Raw genomic sequence first — 26,524 nt, 5'->3', positions numbered from 1 at the left:
GGTGTCTCTGCTCTGTCTCCTTATCTCCATCCTCTTCCCAGGTCTCTGCTCTCTTACTGTCTCGGGGTACGGGACTCTTTGTCCTTCTCCGCGTGTCTCTCTCTGTACCTCTCACCCTCTCTTCCTCCCTGCGTTTCCCCCTCTTTCTGTCCTCGGTGTTGGTCTCTGTCCTTTGCCTCTCTGTTCACCTCTTTGTGTCTCTGGGTTTCTCCCTCCCTCGGGCTCTGCCTCCGCCTCTCGCGGTCTCTTTGTGCCTCCCTATCTCTGTTGCTATCTCTCTATCTCTCCATCTCTCGGCATCTCTCGGAGCGTCTCTGGCGCTCCGCCTCAACATTTCTCTCCCCTTCTTTTCCGGTGAGTCTCGGCTTTCCTGTGAGAACTTGCTCCCAGTCAGCGCGCCCAAACCTGCCTCCGCCCCCAGCGCCCCCAGCCGGCCCGGGCCTGCGCCTTTAAGGGCCGGCGGCGGGGGCGGGGTCTCAACGGCCCCGCCCTGCCCGCCCCTCCCCCTGACGTCCCTTCCTCCCCAGCCCCTCGGTCGCCTCCCTACGCCGCCGCCCGGGCCGGCTCCGCGCCCCCTCCCCGGCCCCCGCCCGCCCGCCCGCCTGCCGGCCGCCCCCATGGCGCCCCGGGCCCACACCGCGCGGGGCCACTAGGACCCTCGGTGTCCCCTCCCCCGCCCTGCCCCCTCTCCCGCGGCGCGGACTTGGGCGTCCACGGCGCCCAGCTTTTGAGCTCGCGTCCCCAGGCCGGCGGGGGGGGAGGGGAAGAGAGGGGCCCCCCGGATCCCCGCCCCCCCCACCCGGCCGCCCCTGCCCCCTGGGACCCGGAGAAGATGTCTTCGCGGACGGCGCTGGCCCCGGGCAACGATCGGAACTCGGACACGGTGAGTGGGGCCCGGCCCCTGGGGGAGCCCTGGCTGGGTCCAGCCACCGACCCCGTCGCCGGGTCCTGCCCCTCGCCCCGCGAGCCCCTGCCCTCGTTTCCCGGGCCCGACCCGGCTCGCCAGCCCCTGGCCCCCTCCGACTTCCAGGCCTCTCTGTCCTCTCCCCCTCGGCCCAGCCTGACCCCTGGGGCGCCCCTCTCTCGGGACCCCTCTCCGGTCCCTCTGGAGACCGCTTCCGCTCGGTCTCTTCCCTCCAGGAAGCCCCCTCCCCTGCCTCCCACGAGCCCCTCCCTTCCCGGCTGTCCAGCCCTTTCCCCTCCCGGCTCCGCGGCCGACCACTCGCCCCTTCCTGGATTTGCAGGGCCCCTGACCCCCTAGGCCCAGCCCTGGCCCTCTCCCAGCAAGGCCGCCCAGCCCTGCCTCTGCCCCGGCCCTCGCCGTCCGGCACCGCCGCCCAGGCCCCCTCCTCTGGCCCCAGCCCCCCGGCCCTCCGGGCTCCACCGCCCTGTGGGCAGCTTCTCTCGAGCCGGGTGCCACCTGCCCAGGCCCAGGGCCCTTTCTGGCTTCAAGGTCTCTTTACTCCCAGGCCTGGTGCTCCTCTGCCAAGCAGCCCTGTCCTTGGATTCCCCACGTCCCCTGCCCCCTCCCCCCAGGTGCCACCTGGACCCTCTCTGGTCTCTTCCTCTCTCAGGAAGCCTTGGCCTCCCAACTCCAGGCCCCCAGCCCTGGCTCGGATTTCTAGGCCCTGGACCAGTCTGACTCCAGGCCTCATCCTCCCTGTATCTGCTCCTCAGCTCCAGGCAAGCCCCCTCCCCAAGCCCCCAACTCCTGACCTCCGCCTCAGCCGGGTCTAGGCCCTTCCCCTGTGGCCACCATCCCTGCCCCGAGTTCCAGACCCTTCCCTTCTCCTGCCCCAGGGCCTCCCCGTTCCTTGCCAGGGGTCTGTCTCCCAAGGAAGCCCCTCCTCAGCTCTGACTCAAAGCTCAAAGGACTAGCATCCCGTAGACTGGCTTCCAGAAGGCTCCTGGACACCAAGCCTCTGGTCCTGCCCTCCTGGCTCGAAGCCCTCTTCTCTTGGGGTCACTGCTGCAAGCACTCTCCCCAGATTCCTAGGCCTCTCGGTGGCCCACAGGGCTCAGCCCCCGTTGCTCCAGGCGCTCTTACCCGGGGAGCCCCTTCCCCCCACTTCCAGGCCCCCAGGCCTCTGTCCAGTTTCAAGGGCTGCTCCTAGAAGCTCCCCCTCTCCATTTCTGGGAGTTTCCCCGAGGCTTGGGCCCTGGCCCAGGGGTTCCTGGCCTCAGACCTCCACGCCCCTGTAGCTCCAGCCCTCTCCCCCTCCCCAGGCCCCTCTGTCACTACACCATGGCCCAGACAGTCCCAGTGAGCCCCTTCCTGGTTCCTAAAGACCAGCCACCAAACAGCCCAGACTGCTTTTCTACTAGGGTCATTGTACCTGCCCCCCAGGCCTTCACTGCCACCCCAGGGCCCCTCCAGAGGTCCCTCCCTTCTTTATCCTGCAGGGCCCTTCCTCCAGAGATGCCCCACCCCATTGTCGTGGTGGGCAGTTTGGAGTCTTGGCCAAGGCCACCTGCCTCCCTTCCCATTCACTACAGTGAGGTGCCAGGGAGGAACCTGGCCCCTGGTTCTGGGCCCTAGTGTGGCTCTGCATGCTGGTTTGCACTGTGTCCTCAGAAAACTGGTTCTTCCTCTTTGAGCCTCAGTTTCTTGACCTGGAAAATGGGGGTGACCATTGGGTCCCTCAGAGGATTATCAAGGCAATGTGGGTGAAGCGCTCCTCTGATGTTGGCCGCTGTGCGACTGTGGAGATGAGTCAGAAGGCCAAGCACTCGTACCCAGGGCTGTCATTAGTCGTGCGGGAGCTTGCAGAGCCTGCTCCAGCCTCAGTTTCCCCGACTCTCAGGGGGTGACGCTGGCACCTCCCTGCCGGGAGATTTTCAGGAGGATGCTCCTTGTCATTTTTGCTGCTTAAAGTATTCAGATAAACTCGGGTTCCGGTCAGGTGTCTCTTCCTCCCTGGCGTGTGACCTCCAAACCTCAGTTTCTGTGTCTGTACAATGGGGTTGATAGCAGGACGTCCTCTTGTGTTGGTGGTTGCGATCTGTGCCTGGTGGGGACTTAGGATGGCTGGTTCTCTCCTGTCCTGCCACTCCAGACAGTGAGGCCTGCCTGTCCCCTGTCTGGAAGCCACCTGTCTCCCTCTGGGATCTGAGGTGGCAGCCCCCTCTTCTACCTGGGGTAACAGCCATGGGTCATGCTCCCCCCCCAAGGTCTAAGGCCTCCCCAGGGGTCAGCCTCCCAGGTTCCCGAGCAACTGGCCTGGCGTCGTCGGTGGGAGGGACGGGGCAGTTTCAGCTCCTGCTCCCAACTCCTGGGGGCTTTGTCACCACTGTCCCAGCTGCTCCTCCCAGGGTCCCTCAGCAGTGCTGCCTCCGTGGGTGCCATCCCACCTTCACTTGTGCCCCCTGACAGGCCCCCTGCGGCCTCCTAGCCCTCATCTCAGTGCCCTGTCACCAGGGCTTCCCCTCCCCTGGGAGGAGGCCTGGGTGGAGCGCGCTCTGGGTTCGGATCCCAGCTGCTCCCTCACCTGCCCTGTGACCTTGGGCAGGTGCTCTCCCCACTGAGCCGCGGGGACTCTGGGGTCCCTGCCTGGAGAATGCATGTCTTATTGGCCCCCCGCTGGAGGCCGGGGGAGGGCCTACCTGCCAGACATGTGCCTGGAGCGGCAGCCCAGAGGTGGCTCCTGCCCAGGCTTGGGGACCTTGTCTTGTTGCCCCCTGTGAATGAGCTGTGTGACCTTGCCCAGCCCCTTCCCTCTCCAGGGCTCAGCTCCTCTGGCGCGGGGAGGTGCAGGTGCCCCCACCAGACTTGGGTGTCAGGCGCCGGGAGCTGCTCGCTGCCCGAGGCCGGGCCGCCCTGTGCCTCGCTGTAGGGACAGGCGGCGTGAGAGTGTGGGCAGGAGCTGGCTGGGCTCGGATCCGGGCCTTGGCCTCAGTTTCCTCCTGTAGAATGGGGACACTGCTGTGCGGGCGTCATGCCACGTTAATGAAATGTTGGTCGTCACTGCGAGGTGGCCTGGCAGGGAGTCCCTGTGAGGAGCAGACAGGGCCCCCAGCCCATCGGCTACCTGGCCTGTCCTCCTCAGCGTCCTCTGTCCTCTGATTCCTACCTCTGGCCCTGAGAGGGCACGGGGACGGCAAGGACTGAGCAGAGCCATTTTGGCTGAGCCTCTGACACGCTGGGCCCAGCCCTGAAAGGGAGCCATGGTCCCTGGGGCTCACAATCCAGGACAGGGCAACTCGGAGCAGGCAGGTGACCTGTGGGGGAGGGAGCCCGGGAGGGACAGGATGGCAGGAACAGAATGTTGGGGACAGAGGAGTGGGGGCGTGGGAGACGGCGGGGCAGGGTGGTGAGGGCAGCCCGAGGATGAAACAGTGTTTCCCGTGGCGGGCGGGTCTCGGTGGCTGGGCCAGGCTGTCGGGGCGAAAGGAAGGCTTGGAGTCTGGAGTAGAACTGGGGCGAGGATGATGGAACTCAGCAGTCCCCTCTGCGTGCTCAGGGACATGTTCCAGGACTTCCAGGAGACACCTGGAATGGGGGATAGGCCAAACCCGGCACATACGTACCCATGTTCAAGTTCAATTTTAAATTAGGTACAGTAAGAGGTTAACGATAACCACTGCCAGGCTTGGTCATGCCCACCTGTAATCCCAGCTGCTTGGGAGGCTGAGGCAGGAGGATGGCAAGTTCAAAGCCAGCCTCAGCAACCTAGTGAGGCCCTGAGCAACTCAGCAAGCTCCTGTCTCAAAATAAATATAAGAAAGGGCTGGGGATGTGGCTCTGTGGTTAAGCCCCCCGGGTTCAATCCCCATCACCAAATAAAAAAATAAATAACTTCTAATGAAATAGGACAATTATAATGTAGTATAATAAAAGGTGTTTAAAACTTAACAAATTGTTCATTACTGGAATTTTCCATTTAACATTTTCGGATCATGGTTGATCACAGGTAGCCGGAAGCACGGCAGGCAACACTGGGTGAGGGGGGACTAGCGCCAGGGTCTGGCCATCGGGCTGATGTCTGGGTGTGGGGCAGAATTGGGGACTACAGCCGGGCAGTATGGCTGAAGCTGAACGTGAGGATCTGTGGGGGTCGGGGTGGAATGTCATTGACTGGGTTGAGGGTCACAGCATTTAAAATAAACTGGAGTCCCAGTGAGACGGCAGAGGCTGGCTCCTGAGGCCGGGATGCTGCAGAGCCGGGCCTTCCCTCTTGTTCCTGGAGGCCTCTTGTATAGAATGGAGGGTCCCGAGGGGAGGTGGTTCTCTGCAGCCTGAGTTGGAAAAGGGCCACCAGGGGCCAGGGCCAGGGCCCTCGTGAAGCGCCCAGCCACAGGTGCCGCTGGAGGTGGGGTCGGCCGCTCACGCTCATCTCCCCCGCTCAGCATGGCACCTTGGGCAGTGGCCGATCTTCAGACAAAGGACCGTCCTGGTCCAGCCGCTCCCTGGGTGCCCGCTGCCGGAACTCCATCGCCTCCTGCCCTGAGGAGCAGCCCCACGTGGGCAACTACCGCCTGCTGCGCACCATCGGGAAGGGCAACTTCGCCAAGGTCAAGCTGGCCCGGCACATCCTCACCGGGCGGGAGGTGAGTGGACACAGGTGGGCCACACCAGAGCTTCCAGAGAGCTCAGGGTGGCCTCGCTTCGCCTTATGACCTCAGATTTTACCCAGGCAACCCCAGTGCCCAGAGAGACCAACTCAGGCCTCCCTGAAACTCAGGAAACGGGACGGCGGGCAGAGCCCTTCTCGTCCTGAGGATGCACATGGCCTCTGCGTGCTCCTGGGCCACCTCATGGCCTTAGTGGTGGCTTGGGCTCTTCCAAGTCTTCTGGAGATCTTGAGAACACACGGACTTTATTCAAGTTTGGCCTCACTCTCCAGAGTCCTGCCCCCCAGAGTCCTGCCCCACCAAAATCCTGCCCCACCAGAGTCCCGTCCCCCATGCCCCCAGTGCGGAGTCCTACCTGCAAACATTATTGCAGAAAGAGCTGTGCAAACCTCCCGCTACACAGGAGAGCTGAGGCTCATGCTTAAAGGGAAAAAAGACCGTGGGTGGTTTCATGGTTTCCTCTGGGCTCTTTGCAACTATGGAATTGGTAGCTGAAGTCCTGTTGGGCATGGACTGTCCCTGCCCCTAGGCAGCCTATGGCATAGGCACAAAAGACTCCAGGCCCCGATGGTTTTATGGGCAAATTCTACCTAACATTCAGATGTCATGCCAGTTCTTCCAGAGACTGAACAAAGAGGCTCTGCTGCCCAACGGGTGTGTGGGGTGTGTGCATGGTGAGCCTGCGCGTGCACAGTGCTGGGGATGGAACCTAGCACTTCACGCTTGCTAGGCACGTGCTCTACCACTGAGCCACGTCCCCAACCCCCCCAACAGATTTGTATGTGCCAGCGTAGCCACAAGAGCCAAACCAGACCAGAACAGAATTATGGGCCAAGCTTACTGGTGAATGTAGGTACAAAAATCTTGTTTATTTTTTTGAGACAGGGTCTCAGTGTGTTGGCCAAGCTGGCCTCAAACCAAAAACCTGAAACAAAATATTAGCAAATAGAACCATCGGCAGAAGAGTGGAACAAAGCGGTGCGATAACAAAGCTGGGTTTATCCCAGGAATGCAGAGTTCTTTTCCATTTGACAATTTATTCACGCACTTCGTCACATTCACAGATTAAAGGAGAGAAACCATATGATCTTCTCAATACTGGCATGAAAAGTGTTTGACAAAATTTTTAAAAATCTATTCGTGAGAATATGAGGAAAGCTGAGGGACCCTCTCCCCCACACAGAACATGTAGTTCACCATATGTGGATCCTGCACGTGGTTCCAGAGGTTTCTGAGAGGACTGGATTATAAGGGAACGAGGCTCCCAGGGAAAGAGCTCTGTAATCTAGTTTATCTGGGGGTGGCCCGGAACCCTGTGGGAGAACTACGGACCTGGGGCTAGAGGAAGACTGGGGGGTACCGGGGATTGAACTCGGGGTTTCTCTACCACTCAGTGACCTGCCAGCCCTTGTTGTTTATTATTTTTTTAAAAAAATTTAGAATTTAATCTTTATTTCATTTATTTGTTTTTATGTGGTGCTGAGGATCGAACCCAGTGCCTCACTGTGCTAGGCATGCGTTGACCTCTGAGCTACCTATGTCCCAGCCCCCGTTGTTTTAAATTTTGAAACAGACTGTTGCTAAGTGGCTGAGGCTGGCCTTGAACTTGGGATCCTCCTGCTTCAGCCTCCCAAACTGCTGGGATTTACAGGCTTGTGCCCCCCCTGCCTGGCTTAAATTAGGATTTTTTTTTTAAGCCACTCATTGGAAAAGTGCATAGGGTTCTATCCCAATGTGTGATTTAAAATAGAAACTAAATTGTAAAATAAGTAAAGTTCAATAATATTCGAATTCTTTTCCCCATTGAGGACTGCCTCAAAGACCTTTTTTTTAAAAAAAAAATCTTTAAAGGTTTTAAGAGGTTTTTTTTTTTTTTTATCAAAGAGTTTAAAAGACTGTATTAAGCTGCATAACCTTGACCAAGTGACATGCCTCGGTTTCCCATTTGTGGGATTTTGTTTTTGTTGGTACCTGGGACTGAACCCAAGAGCACTATACCCCTGAGCTACAACCCCAGCCTCTATTTTTTAAAAAAATTGAGTCAGGCTGTTGCTAAGTTGCTGAGGCTGGCCTCAATCTTGTTGTCCTTCTGCCTCAGCCTCCTGAGCTGCTAGGATTACAGGCATTCGCCTCTGCACTCAGCTCGGATTCCCATTTGTGAATGGGGGTGGTCCTGGCACTCCTGTGGGGTCGCTGTGAGGGTGAAGAGGTCCCATTTGTGCATCACACAGACCAGGGCCTGGTGTCCAGTGTGTGGGAGTAAAGTGAGCTAGTTGTTATTTACCATTTCATCTTTGAACAAAGGTGTGATGGGCCAGGTGTGGTGGCACACATCTGTGATCCCAGCAAGGAGGCTGAGGCGGAAGGACTACAAGTTCAAGTTTGAGGCCAGTCTCAGCATCTTAGCGAGATGCTGTCTCAAAAAATTAAAAAGGGCTGGGATGTGGCTCAGTGGTAGACCACGTACCTCAAAAAAAAAAAAAAAATGGGGGATACTTACCTGCAGAAGTAAGTGTGGCACTGGAGACGGGGACTGTATGTGTGTGCCTCTGGCCAGGGTCCTCATCCTCTAGAAATGGCCTGGATAGAGGGCTTCTCTGAGAAGAGGCATCCAGGGTGATCAGAGTTAGGGACCTCCCCGTGTCAAGGGCCCCTGGAATCCTGATCTGTCCCCTTCCTGTCCCTCTAGGTTGCCATCAAGATTATTGACAAGACCCAGCTCAACCCCAGCAGTCTGCAGAAGGTGAGGCCCAGGGAAGGGGAGCAGGGCCGGAGCTAGTTTCCAGGGACAGCCCCCAAACCCTCCCCCCTCACTCTTCTCTGTCTTCCTTTCTGGCCTCCACAGCTGTTCCGAGAAGTCCGCATCATGAAGGGCCTCAACCACCCCAACATCGGTGAGGAGGGGAAGGGGTGGGCTCCGAGGCAGGCCACCAACTGGAGCGCGTGGGAAAGGAGAGAACTGGGGGGAGAGGGGCCAGGGTTACAGCAGTTAGACCTGTTCCTCACAGTGGTGTCAGTGCTGTGTGACTTCAGCCTCTGAGCCTGTTGCCTCCTCTAGAGTGAGGGGGATAAAAAGACCTATGTCAAGGTCATTGTGAGGAGTGGATACGCTCATGCATCCAGAACGCTTCATTCAGGGCTGAGCTTTGGGATCTGATCTGTTTTCATCGGGAGCATCGTTGTCATTACATTATTAGGCAGGGAGGGGACAGAGGGGCCTTATTGAGAGCCGCAGGGTCTGGCCTTGCAGCATCTGTTGATCCATCTTTTACTCCATAAATACTGGGTGGCTGCTGTGTGCCAGTGCCAGGGAGCAGTAAAGAAAGCGGACTAAGCCCTGGCCTCTCCCAGCTGGTGTGTGTGTGTGTGGGGGGGACGGAGTGGGGCTGACCAGTTTGGAAAACCTTCCCCCAGCAGGGAGCCATTGAGGGTTCTGGAGTAGGGGGCTGTGTGGTTGGCACATCCGGGTCGTGTGAGTCCCGGTGGAGGGTGGAGGGGCGTCCCCTTCCCACCTAACCCTGTGCTCTCCTCTCCCCCACACGGCAGTGAAGCTCTTCGAGGTCATCGAGACGGAGAAGACACTGTACCTGGTGATGGAATACGCAAGTGCCGGTGAGGCCCGCCCCGCCCCGGCCCCTGCCCCGCCCCGCGCGCTCCCGCCTGCCCTGACCCCCTTGGCCTCTGCCCCGCAGGAGAAGTGTTTGACTACCTCGTGTCGCACGGCCGCATGAAGGAGAAGGAAGCTCGAGCCAAGTTCCGACAGGTCAGAGGTCAGGCTAGGACCTGGGGCCAGCTGTGGTCAGGGTTGCCCAGTGACTTGGGGATGCGGGCTCAAGTGAGGGTGCAGAGCCGGGTCCCCAGATATACCGATGCCAGGTGTGAGAGTGTGTGGGTACCGGTCACAGGTGCTGGGCTGGGTGGGCAGGAGGGAGTGCTGGCCCCGGGCGCAGGCCCAGGTGCACAGGTGTGGGCCGTGGGCCGGCTGGGCGTGCCCAGCTGTGGGCGTGCGCATGCGCAGTGGAGTAGGCCGTGGGTTGGGGGGCCAGGTGTGGGGTTGGTTTGCTGAGAGGGCTGCAGGTGTGCTGAGCTCTGGTGTGGGTGTGCAGGATGTGCGTGGCTGAGTGTGCCAGTGAGCGTGCAGGCATCAGCTAGGGACTGTCCAGCTGCCCTGGCGGCTGTCCTGGGTGTGAGGGGCCTAAGCCCTGGTGAGTGGGGACCGTGTCCATCTCCAGGTTCATAACCCTTTCACAGGAGCTCCCAGAAGTAAGTCGGGAGAGGGCTCCTCCTTGACGTTTTCAATCTGACTCCCTGTGTGTGACAGTATCTAGATGTCTGAGTGTGAAAATGTCACGCGTCCTAGTGCAAATGTCTTAATAGGTCCCACAACATCTCCCACTGTGACCGAAGTAGGCATAAGGCTCCAGGGGCTTGGCCTGCACCCAGGGGAGGCTAGAACCAGGGGCTTGGTGGTGATGGGCTTCACAGGCCCCTGAGGGAGGCTGACCACTTAGGGCCAAAAGTAACAAACCTTCTCCCTGCAGATTGTGTCGGCCGTGCACTACTGTCACCAGAAAAACATTGTACACAGGGACCTGAAGGTAAGCCCCCAGCCCACTGTGACCGCAGGGACCCTAGCCTGGCCACTCCCCCCCCCCAGCGTGTCCCCTGGCACCTCCCTAGTGGAGCTGGGCACAAGCTTTTGAGGTCAAGCAAGGCTGGTGGAGGGGGTGGGAGTCATCCAGGGAGCAATAGAGTATCCTACTGTACAGGGACAGCAGGACACAGTAGTCTGTCCCTCTTAGAGCCTCAGGACTTGGGCCTCAGACTCAAGACCTTTTAGGAATCCTTGAGAAGAGGTTTTAGGTCCCCAGAGTCACACCCTGCGGGGTCTTAGAATCAGGGATCTTGGAACTTGAGAAGGGCCTTGGAGAGAGCAGCCATGGGGCCAGCGGTGGGCAGGACAGGGACGCACCCGGCCGGACCCCAGCTACCTGCTGAGCTGAGCCCGCAGACCCTTATGTGCCTCTGTCCCCGGGTGATCCACACCCCACTCAGAGGGACCATAGGGACTGGGCTTCTCAGCTGAGACTGGCAGGTCCCGGGCTGCAGTGGGCGCCTGAGTGTGTGCCAGGCCACAGGCCAGGGCCTGGGGAGCTTCTCTGTCAGCTCAGGGTTGAAGGACCGGTTTTTTTTTTTTTTTAAATCTTTGTCCTGGAGACCCAGGCAAGAGGATCCCTTGAGCCCAGGAGTTTGAGGCCTGCCAGAGAAACACAGAGACCCCCATTTTAAAAAAAACTCTTGTGGACAGGTGCTCTTATAAAATCTGATAAAAATTAATTGCAGGAAAAATGAGATGAAAAAAGGATATACAAAGGGCAAACTTTGTTTTTAAAATTATTGTTAGAGCCAAACACATAAAATGCCACTTTCCCATTGCCATAGAAGGTTCTGGTGCTCTCTGTGTGAAAGGAGGCCTGGGCTGGGCTCTGCCCTGAGGGCTCTGGGGCTGCTGGGTGCTAACCTGGAGGCCGCACGCCCCCTGCTGGATGGTCCTGTGAGTGCACCAGGCGACCAGATGTGAGGGTGAGGTGGATTGTGGGGTTTCAAACGCCAGTGGGAAGTGCCACCCCAGAGCCAGGCTGAGCTGCTGCTGGGTTCTGGTTTGGGACGAACTGTGTGAGGTGCCTTTGTGCCCTAAGCCCTGCTGGGGCAGGAGGTGTGGGAGGGTGGTACAGAAGTTAGGAGGCACATGCTGGTGGCCTGAGCTGCCGAGGACCTCACACGGGACAGCCAGGTGTGGGTGATGTGGAAAGGCGGCAGAAGCAGCATCTGGTGCTCCTCCTCTTGCTCAGGCCTGGTGGCCACCAGCCCCATGGGGCTCCAGCTGGCTTGCTGTGGGCACGAGGTGGCCTCCCCGAGCCTCAGTGTCCTTATCTGGGAAACGGCAGTCACAAGGCCACCTTCCTCAAGAAATAGACAAAGCCTGCGGGGCACAGTGGCCCATGCCTCTCATCTCGGTGGCTCACAGGGCTGAGGCAGGAGGATTGCAAGTTCAAGGCTAGCCTCAGCAACTTAGCCAGACCCTGTCTCAAAATAAAACCTTCAATGGGGCTCAGTGGTAGAGCATCCCTGGGTTTTATCCGCACTCCAAAAGAAAACAGGAAAGAAAGAAAAGGATAAAACCTTCTACCAGCGGAAAGCAGTTGCGCTCCAGGTCAATATAAGCACCTCATGTTGACCCCACTCCACCGTCACCCTCCATTTACACACAGGGAAACTGAGGCATGGGATTGGGTCACCCACCCAGAGTCACACAGCAGGCGAGAGTGGAGCTGGGCTCTCTGCACCCTTACCCCACCTACTATGTACTGGGCCCGGCACATAGTAGGCACACATCTGATAGATAAAATTAGTCATATTTTATAATTTTGTGCCGTCTCTTATTCTCATATCTTTTCTGCTGGATAAACTGAGTCTCGGGGAGGGGCCGGGGGTTTCCCAGAGACCCCGGCTCTGCAGACCACATGGGGTGGTGGCACCTGCTCAGCTCTCATCGGTGCCAGTCTTGTTCTGGGCCTTTTATGTGGACTTGCTCATTTTGTCCTCAGACTGCATTGTGAGGTGGGGACTGATCCCCCGACTCCACCGAGGAGGAAACAGGCCCAGAGAGGTGAAGTCACTCCCCAAGGTCACACAGAGTAGGGAGCAGTGCGCGAGCAGCTCTCAGGACCACACTCTGGTGGCCTCCCCGCCGCGCCCCTGCCCCAGGCTGAGCCAGCCCTGACCTTCCTCCTCTGCTCCAGGCCGAGAACCTCTTGCTGGACGCCGAGGCCAACATCAAGATCGCCGACTTTGGCTTCAGCAACGAGTTCACACTGGGCTCGAAGCTGGACACCTTCTGCGGGAGCCCCCCGTACGCCGCCCCGGAGCTGTTCCAGGGCAAGAAGTACGACGGGCCGGAGGTGGACATCTGGAGCCTTGGCGTCATCCTGTACACGCTCGTCAGCGGCTCCCTGCCCTTTGACGGGCACAACCTCAAGGTGCTGGGCCCAGCTGGGTGTGGGGATCTCACCCCACCATCAGGCCCCACCCTGTCCCCTGCACTGCTCCTCTGCAGGGACCAGAGGGTGGGGCTGCCCGAGGTCATATGACCAGATGGAGCAGGGGACCCCGTCCCCACCGTCAGGCGGCCAGTCCACGAGGCCGGTGCCGTGTTGGGGCTCATGACAGGTTTGAATCCCTGGCTCAGCCCACTCATTCGCTCAGGAGATACTTGCCATCCACCTCTGACACGAGGGTCACTTTGAGGCTTTGCAAATACGTGACAAGTGGCAGCAGCCCCTGCCCGTGTGTTTGCCGTTCCATGGGGGGATCTTGAAGTGCTGTGCCAAGAGACAGAGCCAGCGTCGCGAGGCTAGAGCATGTGGCTTCATTTCTATGAAAATGTCCACCCGGCGCAGGGGCCAGGTGGGCCAGGGGAGGTGACAGCCGGGGGTCAGGGCTTCTGAACGATGGAAAACGTGCTCACAGTGATTGTGGCTATGGTTGCGAAACTTAGCAAGTTACTGGAAGTCCTCGAGATGAACGCTCAGAACAAGAAATTTTCTGGAACTGATGTCCCAGCCGCGGAGCCAGGCAGGAAGCAGAATGAAGAGTTGAGGAGATGTGGTGGCAGGTGTTGGCCAGTGCTGGGGACAGACACTGGAAGCGGGCAGCCCGTATGGGCCCTGTCTTCCTCTGCGTGTTTTTTTTTCCTTTGAACTTTCTGTTTTGAGATGTTGCCAGTCTCCAGAAATGTTGCAAGAATAGAACACAGAACACATGGTCCCCTGGGAGAGCCGCGGAGCTGGCCCCTGGCCACCCGGGCCGTATCTGTCTGTACAGGCACATGACGAGGTAGCTCTGGTCCTTGTTGATGGACTGTGGGACAGTTCCTTGCAGACACTGTGTCCCTTTTGTTCCCAAAGGCTACAGTGGGTTATCTTCTGAGACCAGGCGCATTCTCCAGACAATGGTCACCTACAGGAAATACATCCGCGGCTCAGTCCTGGCCTCCACCCTGTGGTCCACACTCAGATTCCCCCCACCGACCCAGGAGCCTCCTCAGAAGCTATTTTTCCTCCTTGCCGGGGACTCGCTCAGGCTCTGCAGATGTGCCCAGTCCCTGTGTCCCCCCATCTGAGCAGCTGCCAGCCTCTCTGTCCCCTGGCATGGCATGGCATGGCAGACGGCTTGGCCACTTGTTTGCAGTTGGATTGCCTGGTGCTGCCTCTGGCTGGACCAAGGCCACACCTTTTGGGGAGGCATTCTGCAGCTGGGACTCTGTGTCGCTCAGGGTGGCCCGTGGGCGTTTGAAATCGGGCAGTCAGGCAAGTCCTTGTTGAGGACAGGCGGTCAGAGGCGCCTGCGTGATGAGCAGGAAGGGCCCTCCTCATGGTGGCCTTGTGCAGGCCGCTGAGCCCTGTAAACTCACTCTCCCGCTCTGTTGAGTGAGGACCATTAAGATATGCACCTGGAGCTCATATGGCGTCCCAGCTACTCAGGAGGCTGAGGCAGGCGGATCACACATTTGAAGCTGGCCTCAGCAATTTAGCGAGGCCCTGTGTCAAAATCAAATATAAAAAGGGCTGGGAGCCGGGCAGGGTGGCGCACACCTGTACTCCCAGCAACTCCGGAGGCTGAGGCAGGAGGATGAAAGTTTAAAGCCAGTCTCAGAAGATTAGTGAGGTCCTGAGCAACTCAGCAAGACCCTGTCTCTAAATAAAATAAAAAGGGCTGGGACGTGGCTCAGTGGCCAAGCGCCCTGATATCAAATCCCTGCCACCAAGAAAAGACTCACCTGGAAGCGCCTGGACCCAGTCCTGCCGCGGGGTGATTTTTCTGAGTAGCGAGCAGAAAGCTAAGAGGCCTTTTGGAGGGGCCAGGCTAGCCTCTCATCTGCCCCAGGCCCTTGTCATCTCTCGCTCTCCGGGTCTTCCCACCAGCCAGCCAGCTCTGTCATTTCCCTTTTGAGTGACTTGGGACGAGTCTCTGAACCTGTTTCCCACCTGTAAGATGGGGACGGAAGAGTGGACTGCTCGCAGCCAGCCTGAGCCTGGGCCTGGAGCCCTCACCAGGACTTGGCATCTGGCCGAGGCGTCAGGCCTGGCGGCTGCTGCTCTGATCACATGACAGGCGTGTAGTTTAGGGCTCGGAGCCCCGCCTCCTGGCTCGGAATCAGGCCCTGCTGCTTTCTGCTGTTCAGCCTCCGACAAGGGCCCACCACTCCAGCCTCGGTGTCCTCATCTGGAAAATGGGTGCTGCCCCCACGATTCAGGCAGGAGGATCGCACATTGGAGGCCAGTGATGTCCTGGCGATGGTGTCTTGTGCCTTGAGTGCGTGGTGCTGGTAGCCAGCAGTCTCCGAGGTGGCTTTATATTAAGTGATCCCACCCTTGGAGCCCACGTGGCCTGCAGCCCTGCGGTGCTTCCCAGGCGCCCCCTCTTTCAGCCCCGTTAGAACGGCCTGGAAGGTGGCTCCCCTCCCAGTCCCTGGGCTTGACCCCATGGCCTCTGGTTTGTCCCCCTGCTCTGTCTCCCTGGGAGGGGGTGCCTGGGCTTCCTGACCTTGGAGCCTTGCTGGGGACCCTGGGAAAGACCTCAGGCAGACAGACAAAAAGCAGGGCCAAGTGTGCTTCCGGAAGGTCCTCCGACTCCCAGCCCTGTGGGGGCAGGTGGGGAGGGCGTGCTGGGCCCCCTCTGTGCCTGGCATTTAGTAGCATTGCCCTGGGGCAGCTACTGCTGAGGCTCTCACTGTGACCCCTGTTCAAACAAGAACAGAGTTTCTCCCTGAATGAAGAGTTCTGAGCCTTAAAATATCATTTTTTAAAATTGCTGCATCTCTGCAGTGTTCCCATTTTACAGATGAGAAACTGAGTCAGGGAGAGGGCTGGGGCTCGGGGCTGCCGTCACTTCTGTCCGAGGGTTGGGAGGGAGGTGGGTGTGTGGGCGAGAATTGGGCTGGGGACACGGCCACCCCCCCCAGTAACCCCGTCCCCACAGGAGCTGCGGGAGCGCGTCCTCAGAGGGAAGTACCGGGTCCCTTTCTACATGTCCACCGACTGTGAGAGCATCCTGCGGAGATTCTTGGTGCTGAACCCCGCCAAACGCTGCACTCTCGAGGTGAGCCCGGCCTTGCGCCTCCGGCCAGCTCCCCACACTCTGCCTGAGTGTCCCGCCTGAGGTGGACGGGGAGCCCAGGCACAGCCCATCCCCATGCAGCCTCGCCCACTCCCTGCCACGCCAGTAATTAGCTAATGAGCTACTGGATGATTACAGGGAGCGGGGACCCAGCTGCCGCAGAGCAGGCGGGTGGCATCGGGTGGCATCGGGAGGCGGGGGAGGGGCCGGCCCTCAGGATCCCTGGTGCTGGGTGTCGGCCTTGAGCAGGGTACGCAGCCCCACCTGGGCCAGCTGAGGGGCAGCTGCGGATTCCTGGCTCCCCTGACACCTCTGGTCCCTGCAGCAAATCATGAAAGACAAGTGGATCAACATCGGCTACGAGGGCGAGGAGCTGAAGCCATACACGGAGCCTGAGGAGGACTTCGGGGACACCAAGCGAATAGGTGAGGGCCACCCCGTCCCTCTGGCTAGTGCCTGCAGAGGGGTGCCTCGTGGCCCAGCGCCAGCAAGTGTCCCCCTGCGCGCCTCTGGGGGAGGAATCCCAGGGCTGCCCATGGAGTCGCTCTGCATTTTAAACAGTGGATCCGCCCCAGCTGTGTGTAGTAGGTCCTGCTGGCTTTGACCTTGACTTTTTCCCCCTGGAAGAACCCGTTAGAAACCCCGTAGCCCTCTTTCTACAGCTGAGGAGGCTGAGGTGACCATGACAGCCTGCTGCATTCCTCAGGACTTGCTTGGTTACGAGTAACAGAAACCCCAAGAGGCTGCCATTTATAGGGCAAAGTTTGCCAGTATCAGCAATTTCACGTTCGAATACTGACAGTTCACTCATTCACATGACTACCAAGGCCAGGGTAGTCAGCTTTCAGGCACAGCTGGACCCAGGTGCTCCGAGACAGTTGTTGGGAGTCTTCTTCCTGGGAGCTTCTCCTCGTGGCTCACTATGGGAGGGGGCTGCCAAGAGCATGTGCTGGAAGCCTGATGCCCTCTCAGAAGGGAAGGCAATGGCAGATGGCCTTGGGGACAGGACACTTTGGCTGGCGTGACATATGGAGCAGTCAGGGGTCGGGAGCCTGCCATGGTAGAAGGGAGATGGCTCCAGACAGACCACAGGGCGGCAGGGGAGCAGGTGGCGGGGTCCGGGAGGCTGACCGCGCTCTCATGCCCTCCGCAGAGGTGATGGTGGGCATGGGCTACACCCGGGAAGAGATCCGAGAGGCCTTGACCAGCCAGAAGTACAACGAAGTGACTGCCACCTACCTCCTGCTGGGCAGGAAGACTGAGGTCAGAGGACGCCAGGGGCCTTCGGGAGTGTGCCCTGCCCCCGGTGGAGGGATTTGGGGGGCACAGGGGACGGGCGGCCAAGACGTCTTGTCTGCCGACTTTTTGCAGGAGGGTGGGGACCGCGGCGCCCCAGGGCTGGCCCTGGCACGGGTACGGGCGCCCAGCGACACCACCAACGGGACAAGCGCCAGCAAAGGCACCAGCCACGGCAAAGGGCAGCGGAGCTCCTCCTCCACCTACCACCGCCAGCGCCGGCACAGCGACTTCTGTGAGTTCGCCCCGCCCCTTCAGGCAGGCTCCGCCCCCATCTCAGGGCCCTGGAATGGGCCACCAGGGGCTGCGTCTAAAGAGGCAGCGGGGGTCCATCTGGAAGAGCCCAGAGCTGAGCAGACGAGCCGCGACTTGCTTCCTCTCCCATTTTCTGGGTTTTCGTTTGTCCCTTATCCCACCTTACCTTTTTTCCTGATCCGTGAGCCCACAGATTTCTGCTTTTCCTTTTGCTGTACGGAGGATTGAACCCAGGTGCTAGGCAAGCGCCCGGCCTCCGAGCTACATCCACGGCCTTTTTTTTTTCTTTCCCTTTAACTGAGAATTGAACCCAGAGGTGCTCTAGTATTGAGCCACATCCCCAGCCCATTTTAGCTTTTATTTTGAGACAGCGTCTTTCTAAGTTGCTTGGGGCCTTGATAACTTGCTGAGGCTGGCCTTGAACTTGCAATCCTTCTGTGTCAGCCTCCTGAGTAGCTGGGATTACAGGCATGTGCCACTATGCCCAGCTAGGAGGTTAATTAACATTTCACTTTTAGAGACCAGCCCAAAAGGTCCTTGAATCTCTTCAGCTACTCATCTGTGTTGAAGCACTGATATCAGAGTCTTTGGGGAATTAATTCACTGCAACTGGGGCACAGGACTCATTGTACAAAGTGACTGCTTAGAGACTGCCTTCTCACTTCTCCTCCACACTAAAATGGGAGGAGGCCATTTCAAGTGGAATGAGGTTGGGAAGATACCAGATTGTGCCCTACATTCTGCAGCCAACAAATATCTCATCTGCTGCAGAAAATAAATAGACCCCCACCACTGTCAAAAATTAGGCATGGAAACCAGGCATGGTGGCACATGCTGTAATCCCAGCTACTTGGAAGACTGAGGCAGGAGAATGAGGGGAAAAAGATTAGGCACGAAAACTTCCAGGAGGTCTGTTGCCTACATCTTCATCAAATTTAAATTCTCCACTGATTTCTAAGTAGTTTTATTGAGATAATTTACATCCTATACAATTCACCCATTTAAAATGACCAGCCCCCAGCATTACTATACTTCCAGAGTCCATCACCGTGCTGGCTGTGGGGACACTTTCATCACACCAAGAATCCCACCACCCACCCCCACCCCCACCCCGCCCTGCAGCCACTAGTCTGCTTAGTCTCTGGATTTGCCTGTTGTGGACATTTCTTTTAAGGGATTCCATACACCCATACACGTGTGGCTCCTTGTGGGAATACCTTGACTTATTTGGCCACCCCCTGGATGCGGGCCATTTAGGCTGCTCCCAATCTTTTGACATTAAAAAGAAAAAAGAAAAAGGCAAGGGGCGTGGCCGGGGGGCTCAGTGGTCAGGCCTTTCTTTGCCTGATACTTACGGGGGCGGGGGGCCGGCAAAGCCTGTTTGGACCTGAGGTCCTGTTGTGGTTCCTGGGTCCGCGCGGACGCATTGGTGGCTTTGACAATATTATCAGCGGGACCTGCTCCTTCCGCCCCAGGTGGCCCCTCCCCGGCACCCCTGCACCCCAAGCGCAGCCCAACCAGCACCGGGGAGGCGGAGCTCAAGGAGGAGCGGCTGCCAGGCCGGAAGGCGAGCTGCAGCGCGGCGGGGAGCGGGAGTCGGGGGCTGCCCCCGTCCAGCCCCATGGTCAGCAGCGCCCACAACCCCAACAAGGCGGAGATCCCCGAGCGGCGGAAGGACAGCACGAGCACCCCCGTGAGTGGGCGAGGGCGGGCCACCTGCGGTGCGTTTCTCTGACCCAGGCGTCCTGCAGTTCCCAGGGCACTGTGTGGTATTTGGGAAGAGCCTGTTGTCACCAGGGAGAGCTGGTGAAGGGCACCGGGCGGGCCCTGCTGAGGCAGAGACCTGATCTCAGACCTTGACGTCCAAGGGGACAGTGGGATCCTTACACTCCGTGTCTTCATGGAGCTCATCGTCTCTTGGGGTTGGGGACATATTTGTCTGCAGTGGGCACCCAGGAGGCCCAGAGGCTGCCTGGCCTGGGGAGGGCATATTGTGAACTGACCAGATCAGAGGCTGAGTGGGGCGGCCAGCAGGGGGATGTTCTGTGCAAGCGGCCCGGCCAGGACATGGGCTCACTGGGGACCGAGTGTGGCATGTCCCTGTACCTGTATGGCCTATATGGCTCTCTCTCTGGAGAGCTGGTGAATGGCACCAGTGGGAACAGCCTGTGGACCTCTCTGCGTTTGGGGGCCTCTGAGCCCTCACCTGCCTGCCCCCCTGAGTTCCACCCAGGCCCTGACTCAGTCCTCCTGGGAGAGGGCAAGAGGCTCGTGGCAGGCAGCCCTTCACCGCTCCTCATCCCGCGTGTCCCCCACAGAACAATCTCCCTCCCAGCATGATGACCCGCAGGAACACCTACGTTTGCACAGAGCGCCCAGGGGCCGAGCGCCCGTCCCTGTTGCCAAATGGCAAAGAAAACAGGTATGGGGGCCCGGGGCAGGAGGGGCCCGGGGCAGGAGGGGCCGGCAGGGAGCAGGCCCCTGGATCTGAGATGATCCTGCCTGGACAGTGGGCGGGTCCACCCTGCCCTTGGTAGGACGTGCCCAGGTACCCTGTCCGTGTCCTCACCTAGTTAACCAGTCACCAGCCTTAGAACAGCAGGCTGCCTCGCTCTCGCCTACAAGCCGCGGCGGGAACCCAACCGGATTTTTTGAATGATCCATTTTTAGAACTTGAGAGAAGCCCCAGATCTTCACAGCTTCCACATCATCTGGCTGGGTGGCCCGGCTGGGTGGCCCAAGGCTGTGAGGTCTCTCTAGCTGGCAAGTGAGGGGACCAATTCCAGGGGGCTGGCGCATGGACAGGGAGTGAATTGGTGCCCATCCAGGAGTGCGGCACCTCCAGGATAGCCACACTCCCACCTGCAAGGGCCACTGGCCATGTGACTAGCCAACACGGAGGCCCAGCTCTGGGACGTGCCTGATAAATGCAGGCGGGTGTTACGGTGGCTGGGGGCGGGGTAATGCCGTGGGCGACAGTCGTGATTCTGGGACTACTCAGTTCTGTTTGAGGCTTGCCTCCGCACTTTGCTACTACAATTACTGTTGGACAAGTCTCTGAGCCTCTTTTCTACTCTGTAAAATGGGGCCAACACCAGCTACATCCAGCCCCCCTTAAGATTTCCAATGGTGAACAGGTGTTCCTGTACCTGGCACAGGGCTGATACACTAGGCCCTGGCTGAGCTATCTTGATGGTTTACTAAATAAAAGTAAGAATGGTGATCATTCATCAGGCAGCAGTCATGTGCAAAGTACCTTAGCTGACTTAATGCTTCTAATGATATTGCAAGTAGATCCTAGTATTTCCATTTTGTAACTGGAAATGAAGCACAGAAAGGTTAAATAACTTGCCCAAGGCCCACTGTAGCTGATGAGTCAAGGAACAAGAGTTGCAGACTGACTCCAGAATCTGCATCGGCAGCTGTAGTAACACAGTCTTCCTGGTCAGTTAGATTATAGCTCAAGCTGCTGGAACAAAGAGACCTTTCCAAGGGATGGTGGCTTAAGAAAGATGGAATTTTGAAGGCTGGGGCTGTAGCTCAGTGGTAGAGCATTTGCCTGACATATGAGGCCCTGGGTTCCATCTCTGGCACCTCAGCCAGGGGGGTGGGGTGGTGGGGAGACAGCAGGGTTTCTCAGGGAGCCCAGGCTGACTCTGCGGCTCTTCATGCTGAGACTCCAATCTGGTCTGAAGCAGCTCTACCAACTGCCACTGTTTCCCAATCTGCAAGAAGTGAGAAAAAACTAGAGGGTATGCAGCACTCTTGAAAGGCATGGCCCCCCCACCCGACACAGTGGAGCACACATGTAATCCCAGCTGCTGGGGAGGCAGAGGCAGGAGGATTGTGGGTTCAAAGCCAACCTCAGCAATTTAGTGAGGCTCCAAACAACTTAGCGAAACCCTCTCTAAATAAAATATATTTTAAAAAAATGTCTGGGGATGTGGCTCAGTGGTTAAGTACCCCTGGGTTCAATGCCTGGTACCAAGAAAAAGAAAAGAAAAAGCAAGACCCAGAAATGGTACAAGGCATTTCTGCTTGTTTTCTATTGGCCAGAACCTAGTCACATGACTACCACCCATGTTGCAAGGGTTGCTGGGAAGTGTAGTCTCTGGGAGGCCATGAGCAGGGTTCATAGGAAGTAAAACAGGGATAATGGATTCTGGGAGAGAGGTAATGGCCTCTGCCACAGTCAGGCTTTCCTCTCTGAGATCTAGGCTGGTCCCTGGAAGATAGAAATTGGAATTCTATTTCAGCTGTCAGGATTGGGAGAGTCGGAAAGGACTGGAGAAAAACTGGGACAGAGGGACCCCTACTTCCTTCATAATATCTTGAAAAAGTAAGGGGGGGTCCCCTTTGTATTTTCACCCATCAGCAAGTTGTCATGATTGAGCTGGGTGCAGTGGCTCATGTGTAGTCCCAGTCACTCCAGATGCAGAGATGGCAGGATCACTTGAGCCCAGGAGTCCAAGGACAGCCTAAGCAGCATAGCAAGACCCCCATCTTCAAAAAAAAGAAGAGGAGGAGGAGGTTGCTGTCATAATGAATCTGGGTTTTTGATATTCACATCTGCTCCTTATCCGAGCAGCCTTTGCCAAGTTCATTTGGTTCCTGAAGTGTGGATAGCACACAGCAAGGGAATCATCCACAAGTATATGTAAAGTCTATTTGGTTGCCGAGTCTGGAGAGAGGAAAGTTGGAGCACTGGACAGATTGGAGGAGGTAAAGTTTAAAGAAGGAACAGATTGAAAAAGAGCTAATTTCCTTCTAAAAGTCCATAAAATAATGTTGTGGGTCTGTAGTCTGCAGCCTGCACAACCACACATAGCAGCCCCGTAGCTCCAGGGTTTATGGGCTCAGGGCAGGACAGTGAAGAATCTGGGGGATTGGGGCCCAGGTTTGCCCCGGAGTCCCACCCTGACCTGTCATTCTCTCCACAGCTCGGGCACCCCACGGGTACCCCCCGCCTCCCCCTCCAGTCACAGCCTGGCTCCCCCATCTGGGGAGCGGAGCCGCCTAGCACGCGGCTCCACCATCCGCAGCACCTTCCACGGTGGTCAGGTCCGGGATCGGCGGGCAGGGGGCGGGGGCAGCGGGGGCGTGCAGAACGGGCCCCCAGCCTCGCCCACGCTGGCACACGAGGCTGCACCCCTGCCCGCCGGGCGGCCGCGCCCCACCACCAACCTCTTCACCAAGCTGACCTCCAAGCTGACCCGTCGGTGAGCACCGCCGGGCACCAGGTGGGGGTGGAACGGGCTGGCCTGTCTACTACTCTGTTCTGCCTCCTGCGCCCTGACCTCTCCTCCTTCTCCTTTTCCTTTTCTTCCTCCTCCTGCTCCCTTCCCCTGTCCCCTATCCCTGTCACCTCCTCCTCACACTGCAGGGTCACCCTCGATCCCTCTAAACGGCAGAATTCTAACCGCTGCGTTTCGGGCGCCTCTCTGCCCCAGGGATCCAAGATCAGTAAGTCCCGCCCACGCTCTCCCTGTCTGCATCTGGTGTGTGTGCGGGCCGCAGGGAGGGGCCGTGCATGTGAGTGGGGAACAGGGCCTGGATGTGGGTCTGCGTGTTCATTTACTCCTTTAATAAAGAGCGGTGGCCAGAAGCATGGCCCCTGGAGCCAGACTCTCGGGGTCCAGATATCAACTCTACCGAGTGACCTTGAGGAAGTCACTCAACCTCTCTGGACCTGGTTTTCCTCTTCTGTACAGTGGCAGTCACAATGACAGGTCATTCCTTCGAGGGTGGTTGTGAGGACTGAGGAGGTTTTCTTGGAAAGTGCTTTATGAATGCAGTATTTAGAAATAATTTGTTCACTACTTTTATTCATTACTGCTGTTACTTGTGGGGCACCTACTTACTGTGTTCCTGGTGCCATTCTGGACCCAGGAGTGAACAAAATGTGAAAATGTCGTGCCCTAGAAGAGCCCACATTCTAGTAGGGGACCTGAAAATATCTAAATAAGTCACATATATGTAGAGAGAGAGGGTGGGGGGAGGAGTATCTGGTCTTGGCAGTACAAGTACTAAGAAGAAAAATAGAGCAGGGCGGTGGTCCAGGGTGTGGGGAGGGGAGGGACAGGCTCACTAAGGAGGTGTCTGCCATTTCAACAAAGCCGACTGTGTGTGTGTGCGTCTCTCTGTTGCCCCTTCTACATATAGGTATCTACCCACCCCCTCTTTCTCTGTCTTCCAAATTCTTCGGTGTCTTTTCTACCACTTGCACTAACCCTCTCAGGACGAACCCCCTTCTGGAGATGTAGGGGGTCAGTTCTAGCCAGCAGGGAGGGACTGGGCCAAGGCAGGGCCCGGGAGGCAGTGGGTGGGGGAGGAGGGCTCCCTATGTCCAGGTTAGACACCCTGTCCACCTCCTCCCCAGGGTCGCAGACGAACCTGAGAGAATCGGGGGACCTGAGGTCACAAGGTGAGTGCATGTGACTGCCCCTGACCACCTCACAGCCCCTCCCTCCCCCCTGGCCCTCAGATGGGACCTGAGGCCATTTTCCAAGCCCAGCCTTCTGAAATGCCCCATGACCCACCTCCTCTGCCAGTTGCCCTGGATTCCTGCCCTTTGCACCACAGCCCTGAGCACCATCTTGTCCTAGCTGCAGCCCAGCTGCCCTCCTGCCACCACCCGGCCTCCTTTCGCCTCTCATCCATGGTGGCAGAGTGGCTGCCCCACTGCTCTGAGCCACGCAGTGGCAGACAGTACCTGTGTGGGCCTAGGGGGCAAATATCTTAGATTTTAAGAGCCAGTCTCTGGCATGGGCTCTGCCATTCCACTGAGAAAACCATATTCCCTACATAAAAATGGGTGTGGCTGTGTCCCAATAAAACTTTATTTACAAACGCAGGCAGCACAGTATTTGGCAGCCCTGCTTTAGTTTCACCCCTACCAATTTAGAGACCCCAGAGCCTTCCCCTGTTTCCAATAAAGTCCAGACTGACGCTCATTGGCTGGGGCTGAAAGGGTGGACTACTCTGATTGGTCAGACCTGGCCGTATGCTCGTCATTGATCCAATCATAGTGGGCAGAGCAGTGGAAGTTCTGATTGGCCTTGCGTTTTGTAGAGGGACCGCCTTCACGTCATAGGACATTTCTCATCCCTGACCTGCCCCATTTCCCCAGCATAATAAATACTAGTGATGGTCTCATCCCAGGTAAAAAGTCCCGAGAAATTTCCAAAGACCCCTTTGTGCCGAAGGTACTTCTAAGTGAGTCCCTGGTCTAGAGTGAAGAGCGCTGGGCCCCCGGGAGAAGGGATTGTCATTACCACAAGAGTATTAGGTAGGAGCCAAGCTCACATGCTCCAACGAGACCCCAAAATGCAGTAATAAGTTTCTCATCCAAGCCGTGTGGCAGGGTCACTCTGCCCCATATGGTCATCCAGGTGGCTGGGTTCTTCTCCCCCATTCCTTAGTCATCTGTCCAGGCGAGGCTGGCTGGTGCTGCTGCCAGTCCCCGGGCATGGGGACGCTTATGAAGGACACCAGGTGGAGTGGCAGGCCTCACTTCTGCCCATGTCCCAGAATTTAGACCCGGTCCTGCCCGGCTGCAAAGGAGTCTGAGACATGTGATCTCCAGCCAGGCTGAGATATCCAGCTGAAATTGTCACTGCAGGTGCAAGAATGGTTTTGAGGGCACAGCTAGACGTGTGTCCCAAAGTGGAGAGAGTTGTCCCTTCAGTTCTCCACCCACCTTCCCTTGGTCTCCCGTCTGTGACCCCTGCTCTCTTCCCACCCCAGTTGCCATCTACCTTGGGATCAAACGGAAACCGCCCCCCGGCTGCTCCGATTCCCCTGGAGTGTGAAGCTGACCAGCTCGCGCCCTCCCGAGGCCCTGATGGCAGCTCTGCGCCAGGCCACAGCAGCCGCCCGCTGCCGCTGCCGCCAGCCACAGCCGTTCCTGCTGGCCTGTCTGCACGGGGGTGCGGGCGGGCCCGAGCCCCTGTCCCACTTTGAAGTGGAGGTCTGCCAGCTGCCCCGGCCGGGCCTGCGGGGCGTTCTCTTCCGCCGTGTGGCGGGCACCGCCCTGGCCTTCCGCACCCTCGTCACCCGCATCTCCAACGACCTCGAGCTCTGAGCCACCACAGCCCGGGTCCCTTCCTCTTCCTCTCTCGTTCCCTTCACTTCTGCAAGAGGAAAGGGGACAGGGAGAGGATTCTCCTTTTGTCATCACCTCGGGTTCCATGGATTTGGTTGGGGACACAAGTTATCCCCTCTGCTGTTCTCCGGGGCTGCTTGGCACTGGAGAAGGATGAGGGGACTGAGCCGGGGGAGCTGGCACCCTCCTGGAGGCTCCAGCCAGTCCTGCTCCCCCTCACCCTGCCGTGGGGGCACCTGAGGAGACTTTGGGGGCAGGGCAGGCGGGAAGGGACGCCTAGGAGAACATTCCTCCAACAGCTCAAGAACTAGGCCTCGGGCAGGGCAGGGGAGCTGCTGAGCCCAAGACTGGAGAACTCGTGGGGGGCTGGGAATGGGGTCAGAGAGGCAGAGTCCTTCCCCTCCCCCACCCCTCATGCTCGAACCCCAATTCCTGCCCCAGGCTGGCGCGGGGCACTTTGTACAAATCCTTGTAAATACCCCACCCCCTTCCTCTGCAGAGGTCTCTCAAGCTGCCGCTGACACCTCCGGTTTTTAAGTTATTACCCCCCACCCTCCCACCAGCCCCTCACCTGCAGCCTGTTGCCCAATAAACTTAGGAGAGTCCCCCACACTGACCCAGGGCTTTTCCTTCCCTGCCCTCCCTGCAGGTGAGTGGAGAGGAGGTGTGTGACCCGGGGCCAGTGGCTTCTCTCTGAGCCTGTTTGGTCATCTGCAGAGCTGGGGTGGCGGGTGTGAGGGTGAAGGATTGTAGTGGGAAAGGGCAGGACAGAACTTGGCCCCATCCAGGTCCTCTCTTGGGGACCCCCATTTATCAACTCCCGCCAACTATATTACACTGGACTCAGCCTCTTCCTACTCCAGTAGTAAATTTATTCAATAAACAGTCATTGACCAGTGCCTACTCCGTGCCCGGCCACTGCTGGACCGGGAGACATGGGTGCCCTGTCTGTGGGTACAAACACTAGGGAAACTATTGTCTTGGGGAGCCTGGAGAGAGAGTGAGGAGGGTTGGAAAAGAAGCTCCAGAGGAGCTCATACTGGAGTTGGGCTTTGAAGGATGAATAGGAGTTGGTCAGGACTTGGTGATGCCCTGAGCAGAAGCCCAGGTGGAGGTGGG

At 58.1% G+C, this 26,524-nt stretch overlaps 1 protein-coding gene and 1 long non-coding RNA gene across 6 annotated transcripts; one reads left to right on the top strand and one right to left on the bottom strand.

Moving 5' to 3' along the window:
- Nucleotides 1–584: 584 nt before the first annotated feature.
- On the top strand, nt 585–26,304 carry Mark4 (microtubule affinity regulating kinase 4). 5 transcript variants are annotated; one of them, XM_078031894.1, is made up of 19 exons: nt 585–883; nt 5,347–5,547; nt 6,346–6,420; nt 8,261–8,314; nt 8,417–8,465; nt 9,118–9,183; nt 9,264–9,334; nt 10,113–10,169; nt 12,375–12,611; nt 15,613–15,732; nt 16,076–16,175; nt 16,904–17,013; nt 17,122–17,281; nt 18,777–18,994; nt 19,620–19,723; nt 22,242–22,520; nt 22,685–22,764; nt 23,681–23,725; nt 25,048–25,245. In XM_078031894.1, exons 1-19 carry the CDS (start codon nt 833–835, stop codon nt 25,110–25,112), a joined length of 2,142 nt encoding a protein of 713 aa, XP_077888020.1. In that variant the 5' UTR covers nt 585–832; the 3' UTR covers nt 25,113–25,245. The 5 variants fall into 5 exon arrangements, with proteins under 5 accessions (XP_077888020.1, XP_077888019.1, XP_077888021.1 ...); XM_078031895.1 differs by lacking the exon at nt 22,685–22,764 and adding an exon at nt 1,575–1,683 and having other exon boundaries at nt 587–883; nt 25,048–26,304; XM_078031893.1 differs by lacking the exon at nt 22,685–22,764 and having other exon boundaries at nt 586–883; nt 25,048–26,304.
- LOC144370774 (uncharacterized) lies at nt 11,781–15,617 on the bottom strand. Its single transcript, XR_013430712.1, has 2 exons — nt 14,411–15,617; nt 11,781–13,590 (listed from the first exon to the last, which is right to left on the bottom strand). It is a non-coding gene; the product is annotated as an uncharacterized LOC144370774 (long non-coding RNA).
- Nucleotides 26,305–26,524: the final 220 nt, after the last annotated feature.

Source organism: Ictidomys tridecemlineatus, chromosome 15, assembly GCF_052094955.1.
Source record: "Ictidomys tridecemlineatus isolate mIctTri1 chromosome 15, mIctTri1.hap1, whole genome shotgun sequence".
In the NCBI taxonomy this organism is placed as follows: Eukaryota; Metazoa; Chordata; class Mammalia; order Rodentia; family Sciuridae; genus Ictidomys; species Ictidomys tridecemlineatus.
This window is presented reverse-complemented; position numbering and strand designations above follow the sequence as displayed.

Coding starts and splice junctions, on each gene's coding strand:
- Mark4 (XM_078031893.1), top strand. CDS start 833: ATGTCTTCGCGGACGGCGCTGGCCCCGGGCAACGATCGGAACTCGGAC. Junction 16,176..16,903: donor CGGGGACACCAAGCGAATAG/GTGAGGGCCACC, acceptor TGCCCTCCGCAG/AGGTGATGGTGGGCATGGGC. Junction 22,521..23,680: donor ACCTCCAAGCTGACCCGTCG/GTGAGCACCGCC, acceptor CCTCCTCCCCAG/GGTCGCAGACGAACCTGAGA.